This window comes from Mus musculus, chromosome 6 (genome assembly GCF_000001635.26).
Source record: "Mus musculus strain C57BL/6J chromosome 6, GRCm38.p6 C57BL/6J".
In the NCBI taxonomy this organism is placed as follows: domain Eukaryota; kingdom Metazoa; phylum Chordata; class Mammalia; order Rodentia; family Muridae; genus Mus; species Mus musculus.
In genome coordinates this window covers 30881610-30894142 of record NC_000072.6, presented here as the reverse complement: position 1 = coordinate 30894142, position 12533 = coordinate 30881610, and the positions used below count along the sequence as shown (strand labels likewise).

At 38.7% G+C, this 12533-nt stretch overlaps 1 protein-coding gene and 1 long non-coding RNA gene across 4 annotated transcripts in view; one reads left to right on the top strand and one right to left on the bottom strand.

Moving 5' to 3' along the window:
- Positions 1–12533, top strand: part of Copg2 (coatomer protein complex, subunit gamma 2) — a 149262-nt gene that overhangs the window by 2673 nt on the left and 134056 nt on the right. For all 3 annotated transcript variants that reach the window (NR_149738.1, XR_001785154.2, NM_017478.3), the window contains 2 exons: positions 3471–3542; positions 8484–8563. Coding sequence is in view for 1 of the 3 variants with exons in the window: in NM_017478.3 (NP_059506.1) it covers positions 3471–3542; positions 8484–8563 (152 nt within the window). In the remaining 2 variants the exon portion in view is untranslated. The remainder of the gene's footprint in view (positions 1–3470; positions 3543–8483; positions 8564–12533) is intronic.
- Positions 354–7709, bottom strand: Gm38781. The gene is made up of 4 exons (XR_003956419.1): positions 7424–7709; positions 3761–4020; positions 991–1073; positions 354–903 (listed from the first exon to the last, which is right to left on the bottom strand). It is a non-coding gene; the product is annotated as a predicted gene, 38781 (long non-coding RNA).

Here is a 12533-nt window from a genome sequence, read left to right as displayed (position 1 = left end):
CATTATGTGCCTCATGATGTAAATGAGGTTATAATACCAATGTTTTAAGCTTTATAGTTAAGTGAAATACTAGCTATAAACAGTTATCATAGTGCTAGGCATATTTGTATTCAGAAATACTTTCCATTGTAACTCAGTGAGTTTTACTGCATACCTGTTGTGTCTTATGAACTGTTCTAGGTACTAGAGTTATAACAGACAAAACCAAAAACATATATTTAAAAAATTCTGTGTTCTATTATTGCTATTAATTTTCCTATTTGCTTTTGCCTCAAACTGTAAATACAATCTCAAAAACATTTAGAACCTTAGAAAATAGAATTTTATTTCATAGACAATATATGTATCTCTATAGGTATTTATATATATACCTTTATATATATTGTGTATCTGGATTATTTATATGTAATGCTAAATGTGTTATACTTTCCAACTTAAATTCTAAGAAAGCATTTAGCTTTTTTACCTTTGCTTATTAACTTTGTGTGTGCTTACATCAGTGTATGTGGCAGTCAGTTCTCTTTCTGTCATGTAGAACCTGGGAATTGAACTCAAGACTTCAGGTTTGATGACAAGTGTCAAGTGTCTTTATCCCCTGAGCGGTCCCCATCACTACCTCATCAGGAGTTTTTTTCTTTATCGTTTTATTTGATAATTAAAGTTTTGTTGTTTTACAAATAAAGTTTAATTATATTTTTAAAACCCCTAATTTAGAGTTTTAATAAAATTTTGTTGTTTGCAAATTGAAACTTGAGAAACAAAAGACATGTCTTCTTGAGCAGCAGAGCTGTGGTGGCATGTTAGTTAGTTCAGGACGTCTGAGCGGAAACCGGTTTGACTTAACTCTGCAGAGCAGCTTCTGTACTGTGTCAGAAGTGGCCAGTTCCACTGTGCTCGCAGAATCTGCAGTAGGGAAAGTTGATTTGAAGCAGTCAGAGTCAGGGTTGGCCAATACCTCTTTGTTGGAGCAACTAATGTTGAAACAATTACCTTGAGAAGGAGATTGCCCAGGACAGCATAAACTTGGTCAAGCAGAAAGGTTTGGGAGTGTTCATTTGTCTCCTTCCCTGGTCCTTGGTAGATCATTGTGAGAAAAGAAAACAAACAAACAACAACCCAAAACACTTCAAAATTTCTACAGAGCCACAGGTTCTGAATTGTAAGTCTAAATTTGTAACTTAAGATTGTTCGTATATAAAGAATTGCACAGGCTTCTGGGTATTTGTTAAGTTTCACATTAAAAAAGGTCTCTTATTGATAAGCAAGTTGGACACTGATTTAAATAGTTGTAAACTCTTCTTATACATTATCCTTCATCCTAAACCTAAGTCAGTTTTTTAAATTTAAATTTATTATTATTATTTTTTTACTTATTCACTTTACATCCCGCTCACTGTTTCCCCCGCCCAGTCACCACCTCTGACAATCCTTCCTCCTTCCCTCTCCCCTTCTCCACTGTGGGGATGGGGCCCCCTTGGGTATTTCCCCTCACCCTGGCACTTCAAGTCTCTGCCAGGCTAGGCACTTTCTCTCCCACTGAGGCCAGACAAGGCAGCCCAGCTAGTAGAACATATCCCTCATCCAGGCAACAGCTTTTGGGATAGCCCCAGCTCCAGTTGTTCAGGACCCACATGAAAGTCAAGCTGCACATCTGTACATATGACCAGGGAGACTTAGATCCAGCCTGTGTATGTTCTATGGTTGGTGGTTCAGACTCTCAGAGCCCAAAGTGAGCCCAGGGTCCAGGTTAGTTGACTCTGTTGGTCTTTCTGTGGAGTTTCTATCTCCCTCTGGACCCACAATCCTTCCTCCTATTCTTCTGTAAGAATTTCCAAGCTCCTTGGAAATCCTTGGGACCGAGGGTGTTGATGCCCCAGTGTACAGGAATGCCGGGGTGGGTGGGTAGGGGAGCACCTTCATAGAGGCAGGAGGAGGGGGGATGGGATAGGGGGTTTCCTCAGGGGAGACCTGGAAAGGGGAAAACATTTGAAATGTAAATAAAAGATCTAATAAAAAAAAAAGAAAAAAGAAAAAAAAAAGAAGAAGAAAAGAAAACAGGTTAAAATACTTCTTCAAAGGGCTTGGAAATAAAATAAGTAAAGTTAAAGAAAAAAAAAAAGCATTCCCAAGCTCTATCCACTGTTTGGCTGTGGGTGTCTGCACCTGTCTGAGTCAGCTGCTGTGTGGAGCCTCTCAGAGCACTGTGTGCTCCTGTCTGTAAGCAGAACAGAATGTCATTAATAGTGTCAGGGATTGGTGCTTGCCCATGGGATGGGTCTCAAGTTAGGCCTGTTATTCTTTGGCCATTCCCTCAGTCTCTGCTCCCTCCTCTGTGCCTGCATTACTTCTAGACAGGATAACTTCTGGGTTGAAAGTTTTGTGGGTGGGTTGGTGACTCTCTTGCTCCACTGGGGTTCCTGTCTGTCTATAGGAGTGGCGTCTTCAGGTTCAGTATCTCTGATGTAGTGAGTCACAGATACGATCATCCCCATTGATTCTTAGCTGCCTCCTTGTCCCAGGCCATGTTAAAACTTTTTTTTTTTAATCAAAATTCTTATACTCTTGGCAAATAGATGTAAGACTACTTGTATTTTATGTAAAAGAAAGCCCAATACTTTATATAGGATTACTTTAGTGGAAGAAGTAAGTGTCGAAATGGTAATATTTTAAGAAGTTTTTGACTAGACATTTTTGAAAATTATTGACTAAGTTTTCTAGGCGCGCACTGCCACATCAGCAGCTTTAGCGTGTTTGGAGCTTTTACTGCGGGAAAGTGTCCTGTTCCCCCAAGAGTTCTCTGAAGGGACTGCATTCTGACAAGGCCTTTAAGTAATCTGTTATTCACATTAAATGTTGTACGATCCCAATCATACTTCTAAGAGTTTAAAGAGTGTAGGGCCAGTGTTTGGGGATCTGTAGCAGCCCTTGAAACAAAAACAAGGGGAATCTAGCTCCTCCTCTTTTGTCTTGAACCCCGTCTTGCTATATAGTCTTGGATTCCTCACAAGCAGTCCTTTTCAGTTTTCTCTCTATGAAGAACCTGTCCTGCATGGGACATGGCCAGGCATTAGACTGGAAATGCACCAGGTGCAGGTTCTGCTTGTAGGTTGTGTGACCTTATCATGCAATGCAGATTGGAAATTCTACTTACTATTTTTGCCTCCTGGTATATCCTTAAAGGAAATATAAGCACTTTCTGTTAAAAATGTAGACACCACAATTCCAGAACTTCTATGAGTGGTGTGCTATTTTGAATTATTTTAAATAACAAGTCTCTAAATGGCCCTGAGGTCTTTTTTTTTCCCCTGCAGGTTTCTAAATTGAAAACAGAAAAGTTGCCAGGAGGCAGAATGTTTATAAAGAGACTTCCTCCTGAATTCAAATGATTTTTGAATCAAATGAGAAATAAAGAGAAAATTCTTAATATCTATATTTCTTAGTTTAAAAAAATTCTTTTAAATTTTACTTAGGGTGAACACTTCGGAACTATGGAAGCTACAGAAGCCTTCTTTGCAATGACTCGATTGTTTCAATCTAATGATGTAAGTCTTTTTTTACTCTTTTATGGTGAAACAATTTATTTTCCTCAGGGTACGTAGACTGTTCCAAATTCAAGAGGGTTGCTTAAAATGTTTAAAATTACTTTAAAATCATTTATCTTTATAAAAGTTATCAATGCTTTTAAAACAATGTGTGAACATGGACGAAGTATATAGTATAAAGCTGTTTCTGAAGTCACTGGGGAAAAGGTCATACATACCTCCAGGTCCGCATCTGCCAGTTCCTAGTGAAGGTTTTAGTGGGCCTGGATTGCTGGCCCATGGGCTGGCAGTTGAGAAGAGCTGGACTTGGAGTGGGGGCTCAGCAAGCCTGTCATCAGCGCCTGTGTAGCTGCCTCTCATTATCCTTGGCCACCTCACTGCTTCGGGTGTAATAGCTGCTGCTTTCCTTCTGTTTCCCCAATGTGGCATATTTCTTCTCAGCCCAGGTTTAATACAGAAACATACGGGGAGTTGAAGTCTGTAATACATAGCACAGGCTATATTTTGTGTCCAGTTCTCGGGACTCTCTGGGATTTGAGTCTGCCTGTATGTCTAGATAACGAAGGCATCTATTCTTTAGGCGCCTATAAGACTTAATATATGCTCAGGCAGAGGGAGAGCAGTCACCCCCAAAGATGACTTTTATTGACAAAAGATTCTTGGCAGAATGTGGGGTTTCAGGTACCTTCATTAGAATCTGCCCATCTGTCCCCACCTCAGTCTTCAGACCCTCTTCCTTCCAGTCTAGTTCTCCGGGGTATGACTTGAGTTTGTTTTTAATTAAACTTCCTGCAGGATATGCTTTCCCAGTTTTGTGATCCCATGGCCATGGGAAAAGCTTTCTGTTATAAAGCAGTTAGAGAGAATCTCTGGCTCTTTCCTAGACTTTCAGCTGTCCATTCAAACCTGTTAAATTCATCATTATTTTTTTAAGAATAAAAAGTTGCATGTATATGTGTGATGTTCATGTGCATGCATGTTGTGGAGCCTGTGTGGCAGTCAGAGGACTGCTTGTAGGACTCTGGTCTCTCTCCACCACGATGGTCCTGGTGTTTGAACTCAGGCCTTTAATATTGGTAGCAAGTGCCTATCTACTGAACCATCTTGTTGGCTCCTAAACAAGTTATTTTTAGCATCTTAAGTTTTAACAACCTAATTCTTATTAGAATGTACTCTGGTAACAACTGCTTATTTACCCAAAGCTCTGCCCTCTGTAGGTCTTTGCAGATGATAATGTAAATATTTATGCTCTTTAATACTGTTGACTACTTAGGTTCCCCTAGTCCAGAAGAAGTGGTTTCACATTCCTCGCCTTCAGGGCGTGCTTCCTTTTAATGACTTTCTATACTGACAGTTCAGGAATCAGAGAAGCAGAGCCATGTGAGTATTGTGCCATTAGGTATTTCTTTTAGGAATTAGACTAAAAAAGTAGGCATCTCAAGTTGTTGGAGTAGGGCCTACAGACTTGGTGTTATAAAAGTCAGGCAAAGGTTATATGTGGATCCAGTTTTGCAGTCAGGTACCTGGTGTTAGACCACAGATGGGGTTAGCAAATGGCTATAGGATTAATGGGTTATGAGTGCTGACAGGATACACAGGGTTGTCGGAGTTGCATGGGGGCTGTCACTGATAGAGGCTGTGACATTACATTGAGTCTCTCTCATCATGAATTAAGGTAGGTAATATGGTGTAAAGGGCATAACCTTTCAGACCAGGTAGTGCACTGAAAGAAGGTGGTGTTAATAGCTAAAAAGGCATCGAGGAATAGCTGCTTCTTTGTCTGGGGGCCATGAGAAAGAAAACAACCACCATTTAGAAAGTTGCAGGGCAATCCTTGGGGAAAATTTCAATTAGATGGAAGGATAGGAACATTTACGGAAGGGTGAAAATGCTAAGAGATTTTCCTGATGAACAGTCATAGAATGTGGCACTGCGTGTGTGTGTGTGTGTGTGTGTGTGTGTGTGTGTGTGTGTGTGTGTGTGTGTGTGTGTGTATGTGTGTAAGGATGGAAAATAGAATTGTTCATAATCCTTTTTAATAAAGTCTGTAGAATCTGTACTGATAGTTATCATTTTGATATGGCTAAATTATATATTCTTGTATTCTTTAGAGTTTTGTCTAGAGGCTTATACCTTAGCAATAAAGATATTCTTGGAACAAGCTTTTTGATTTGTGGACTGATTTTCCCCTATTAATTTTTGTCTTCCAAAGTAACTTGGGGAAAATAGAATGAGCTGAGGATATTGCTTAGTTGGTAGAGTGCTTGACTTGCATGCATAAGGCCCTGAGTTTTAATATACAGACCTCCCTAAGCTAGGCAGGATGGTATGCATCTGTAATCACTTGGGAGGTAGAGGCAAGATGATCAGAAGTTTAAGGCTATTCTTGGCTACCTGGTGAGTTCAAGTCTACCCCCTGTCACAAGTGAGACTCATTGAAAATGTGAAGCAAGAGAATAAGAAAATAAGAACAAGAGAAAAGAAGCTAAGAAAGACAAACACACAGATTTGTGTAACCACTATATATAAATGAAGAATACAATGTTTACAGAAAGTTGCTGCAGAACTGGGGAAAACCAGACAAGTCATTGTAAAGAACAAAATCATGCAGAGTGTTGTTGAGCTATAGTTTTAGCTCTACTGCAGCAGTGTAAGGAATGAGTTGTGACATCAGTAGGAAAGGAGGTGGGAAAAGAAGAGTCCTATTGTATAAATTACTCTCATTGATGTTAAGAACCACATTTCTGTTTTGTTTCCAGTGTAAAGGGCTGGGTTTGCCCCGCTATCATAAATACTAGGGACCAGACAAAAGAGCAGCTCTCAGACAGTGTACCCAGTATGCAAGGGGTGGGATCTGAAGAAGGGAAGCAAGCAAGATGACCCCTGGAATTGTACCGTTAGCTGCCCAGAGGCAGTCTACAGACATAGGGAAGGTCGGATGAAGCTGGGAAAGCCAAGAAAGTTTGAATGTTTAGGGAGGATCCCAGAGAAAAAGGAGAAAAGTGAGCATGAAACTCAGTGTACTTAAAGATAGTGCTAGAAACAGTCTGAAATGAGCTGAAGAAGAAAGGCAACAAAATGAAGAACACTATGACATATAAGATAATATTTTCAGAGTTTCTGGCAGTTATCCTAAATTGCTTCATGAACTTATCAAAATCTAATATTCATCTTTATCTTTTTCCTGCTTATGGGAAATTTGATACTCTTAGACACTCTTACCGTATATATGAATATGTAAACAGAGACATGTTTTATATATATATATATATATATATATGTATATATATATATGTATATATGTATATATTTCTGTGTATTTTTATATGTAGAGAAATACATCTTTTTAGCTTTTTTTCTTTCATTCAAATTTGTCTCTGCTACTTTTTCCTTCTTACTTTTCAGTCCTTGATATATATGTTCCTCCCCTTTCCCCCTCCCTCGTGTTAAATCAGACTGAAAATCATTGTTTTCTTCTCTTTCCTTATTTGACTCAGTGGTGTCAAGCAGGCTCTCTCTATAGCATACACTCTGAGTCTAATGTGTGTGAGTTTCTGTACTTAAAATACACTGAGCATACTTGGAAAGAGGCTGGACAGACAGAAGGAGCCTGGGGTCTGTAAGTAAAGCAGAGATGCAGCTGAGGAGATTCGGGCTGGAACCTTATCATTGTTACCATCTCACTTTGGATCCTGGTGTTCATCTGGAAAATTTTGATAACTTAAAATGGAAGCTGATTATCCAGTACCAAGTCATTTTAGGACAAACATTGGCATTTACTAAGTGGAGGGGAGTCTTAGTTAGGGTTTCTATTCCTGTAGAGAAATACCATGCCCACGGCAACTCTGATAAAGGAGACCATTTAATTGAGGCTGACTTACAGGTTCAAAGGTTTTGTCCATTATCAGCATCCCAGGAAACATGGCAGCATGCAGGTTTGATGCTGGAGAAGGGACTGACAGTTCCATGTATTGATCCGTAGGCAGCAGGAAGGCCACACCTCATAATAGTGCTATAACCTGTGAGCCTATGGGAACCAGTTACATTCAGACTACCACAAGGGAAAAACATAGTTAGCATATTTCTGCATACACATTTGTAAAAAATCTTGAAAAAAAATTTCTGAGACAAGTCTTTATCCCTTTAAACAATTATATCTTTTTAGAAGAGTAATTGGATTTTTAAGGTTTTGCTTTTATGTTTTTTCAAGCATTTGTGTTTAAGAAACAGTATATTTTAAATATTTTTTACCCATATACTTTAATAGGTTTTAAGAGGTGGATATCTGTAACACACTTTCATACTTAGCGGAATTGACAGTAACCTGTTACCATCTGTAAACACACTTTCATACTTAGCGGAATTGACAGTAACCTGTTACCATCTGTAAACACACTTTCATACTTAGCGGAATTGACAGTAACCTGTTACCGTCTGTAACACACTTTCATACTTAGCGGAATTGACAGTAACCTGTTACCATCTGTAAACACACTTTCATACTTAGCGGAATTGACAGTAACCTGTTACCGTCTGTAAACACACTTTTATACTTAGCGGAATTGACAGTAACCTGTTACCGTCTGTAACACACTTTCATACTTAGTGGAATTGACAATAACCTGTTACCGTCTGTAACACACTTGCATACTTAGCGGAATTGACAATAACCTGTTACCATCTGTAAACATACTTTCATACTTAGTGGAATTGACAGTAACCTGTTACCGTCTGTAACACACTTGCATACTTAGTGGAATTGACAGTAACCTGTTACCGTCTGTAACACACTTTCATACTTAGCGGAATTGACAATAACCTGTTACCATCTGTAAACATACTTTCATACTTAGTGGAATTGACAGTAACCTGTTACCATCTGTAACACACTTTCATACTTAGCGGAATTGACAGTAACCTGTTACCGTCTGTAACTTGCAGCAAACGCTGAGGCGGATGTGCTACCTCACCATCAAGGAAATGGCCACCATCTCTGAGGATGTGATCATTGTCACAAGCAGGTATGTGAGCAGTCAGAGCTAAGGACACAAGACGTACTAGTTATGGAATATTTGTTCTGTTTTTGTTGAGTGCCAATAAGAATTTATTGGATTACCATATCTTAAATCATTCTTTTCTTAAAACACTGTTGTCATATATAATATTGGTTACTCTCTTGAATGGATATTTCTTTTTGACTGCCAATAAAGATTTGTAAGAATGTTATTTCGTAAACCATTCTTTTGTAAAACACAGTTGTCATCATATAAAAACTTGCTGAAAGGGGTTACAAAGGATAAAGATTGTGTCTTTTTTTTTTAAAGTTTATAAAAAGGCTGAGGCAGGTGGATTTCTGAGTTCGAGGCCAGCCTGGTCTATAAAGTGAGTTCCAGGACAGCCAGGGCTACACAGAGAAACCATGTCTCGAAAAACAAAAACAAAAAAAAGTTTATAAAAATAGGGGCTGGAGAGATGGCTGATGTGGTTAAGAGCACTTCCTGCTGTTGTGTAGGACATGGGTTCAGTTCCCATCATTCATATTGTGGTTCCTAACCATGTGCAACTGTAGTTATCACGGATCTAACACCTTCTTCTGGCCCCTGTGGACACCAGGCCCACACATCACCCCCCCCACACACACACACACCCCTGCAAACAAACAAACATATACATAAAGTAAAATTCTCCTTTTTTCCCCTGTTTTTTGGAGACAGGGTTTCTTTGTATAATAGCCCCTGGCTGTCTTGAAACCTGCTTTGTAAATCAGGCTGGCCTTGAACCCACGGAAATCCACCTGCTTCTATGGCCCAAGTGCTGGGATTAAAGACATGAGTCACCATACTAGGCAAAAAAAAACATCTTTTAAGTTCATAAAAATAAATATAAATAAAAGCAAAACTGAAGAGTAACTGTTTACTGAAATAAGGTGTTAGTACAACAAATAAAAAGATTATCATTTTACATATAAAGAACTTTTATGCTTAAAAAGTTTCTTAGGGATACTTCACAAAGTAACCAGTCTAAAGATCTAAGAATCTTTACATAGTCACTGTCACTAATAACCAAAAGAAGTGAATTAAAGATTTCAGCTTGGAGTGTAGTGTTTACACATGAGGTCATCAAAGGCAAAGCAGCAGCAGTAACTGCCTGCAGGGCTGATGCTCTGGTATGCAGAGGTTAGAAAATGGGCTTTTGGAGCGCACTTAAGCTGCATTTATTAATGAATTTCATCCTCAGTAATACATCCTGAAATATTTATCTGTTGTATGTCTGTCATTGTTAAAATTACTTAATTAGGAATGCAGTAGTCACATAGGAAATATTTCAAGCTCTTGGGATTATTTTTGAAAAATATTCAATAATATGAAAAATTCCTTAGTACATGTAATGCTAGGTAGAAGTTGAATTCAATCTGTATATCCTATATAGTCTGACTTTAAAGAACTATTTTATGTATATGTATGTAACAATATGTCGGTAAATACACTATATTAATAGTAGTTTATCTTTGGCTACTTAGAATTATGGCTAATATTTTGTTTAAATGTTTGGTAATTTCTAAGTATCTTAGAATGAAATAATATAATTTAAATGAAATTCTGTATAATTTATAATAAAATGCATCATTTTACACTTTAATAGTTGTCATATAAGAAATTAAGTATAATCCATTTAATGAATATAGTTTTCATAAAACAAACTACATTTTGAAGGAAGATGTTTATGTTTAGTTATGTTTAGTACAGTTTCGATTAAAGCTTCTAGTTGGAAATATCAGAAAAGCAGATGTAGACAGTGATTTAACCAAGATGAAACTGTACTTCCCTCGTGTAACTGTAAGTCTGGAGGCACAGCCTAGCTGGTGTTGCTGCAACCATTTTACAGTAGCAGGACTAGTAGCACTTGGATTCTTTTGTATGTACTCCATCATTGCGAAATAGCTGCTTGAATTACTGGCAGTGTCCCATGCTCAAGCAGGAGAGCTACTGAAAAGGGGCCGAGGGGTGCCAGTACCATCTGTGTCTTTCATCAGGAGTGCAGAAGCATTTCCTCAGGCAATTTTTAGATTTCATTTGACACATCTAGATTATATGGCTATCCTTAGGAGACCAGAAAGTAAGTATTTAGCTTTTATAGTCTAAGTACTAGGGGCAGGCAAGGGAGAAGGGATTGAAAATTAGTGTGGTGCCTGCCACAAACAAGAAATAGAAAGCATTCAGTTACATTTTTTGATTCCCTAAATTCTTGCGAAGTTAAAGACAAATAATGGTATTTGTTTAAATGGTTAATACTTCCCTCTGAGCCTTATTGGATATAATTAGGGTTTACTTCTAGTGTTCTTAAGTGATTAGTAGGTGCGGTAAGCTGCATAATTCCCCCTGATGATGCCCATGTCTGAATTCCCAGGGCCTTTGAATATGATACATTCTATGGCAAAAGGCAGTAAAAGCTGATAGGAGTATTCTGGTTTATTTATGTAGTCCTTTAAAAGGTTAAGCATTCTTAAAATTGAGGAGAGGGCTAGAGAGAGATGGCTCAACAGTAAAGAATACTTGTTGCTTTTCCAGATAACCCAGGTTTGGTTTCCAGCACCAACACTGAGTAGCTTACAACTATCTGTAACTCTAGCTCTAGGGGATCCAACACCCTCTTCTGGTATCCTCATGCCATTCAAACACACACACACACACACACACACACACACACACACACACTAATAAAAACATGTCTTTATAAAAATGCAAGCGGGAGACAGAAGAAGAGTGTCAGTCAAGAGATATGATCCCAGCTAAGTCAGAGATGCTGTTAAAGATTTGAAAATAAAAAGGTCCTGATTCTCAGAGCACAGGTGACCTCTGAAGTTGGGACTAATGAGGAAATGGATTCATCCTGCCTTCACTTTCTGTTGCTAAAACAATGCCTGGGGCCAGGTTCTTTAAAAAGTAGGGAGGTTTGTTTAGTTCATTTGTGGCTAAAAGTTTAAGACTTGTATCTTGGTTTGTTGTGGTGCTATGATAAAGTACCCCGACAAGAGCAGCCTAAGGGAGAATGGTTTGTTCTGACTCACAGTTTCAGACAGTTATAGTCTGTCTCAGTGGGGAGATATGGCTGCAGGCAGGGAAGGCATGGTGGCAGGAGCTGGGGGCTGGCTGATTACCTTTCGCCCACATTCAGGAAGCTGCTAGTGAAAAGGAAATGGGCTGGCATATAAGGCCTTAAGGGCTGCTGCTCCCAGTGACCCACTTCTTTGTCAAGGCTTCACCTCCTAAAGGTTCTATAACTTACTTAAATCTACTAACAGTGAGAGAGCAAGTGTTCAAACACATACGTGAACCAACGTAGGACATGTCTTATTCAGAGTACTATTGAGTAGCTCCGTCTCTTTGACCTTTGCTGAGGGCTCCATGGATTATAATATAATCCAGCATCACAATGGGAATGTATAGAAGATTGGGTGGTAAGACCAGAAATCAGAGGGATTTAGCAAGCCAGTATTTCTGGGGTTTGTTGTTATTGTTGTTTTATAACAACTTGATTTCACAGAAATAGCCATGTCCTCAGAGAACTTTTAATAATCACTTGTGGGGGCATGCCCCCAGTGACTTAAGTACCTTTTACTGGGTCCCACTTGACTCAGGCTCCACCATCTCCATACTGGCATTCTGGACACTAAGCTTCCAGCATCCGGACCTTTTCAGGTCATACTCAAATCCTGGAACCCCTGTAGCTTTAAAAATACAGGCCTCAAAAATCCCAATTTTAGTCCAGTAAGACCTATTTTGGACATTAGCTCATTAACTGTAAACTACAATATAAAAATGAATGTTACTCTACCCCTTTAACTTTGAGCTATTTTGTTATAGCAATAGTAAAGTAGAAAAAGTAATACAGATTAGGTACGTAGATATATGAGTTATTGCTATAACAGAAATCCAAAAGTAGTTTTGAAACTTTGAAGGTAGGTTAGGAAAACTCTAGATCAGTGGTTCT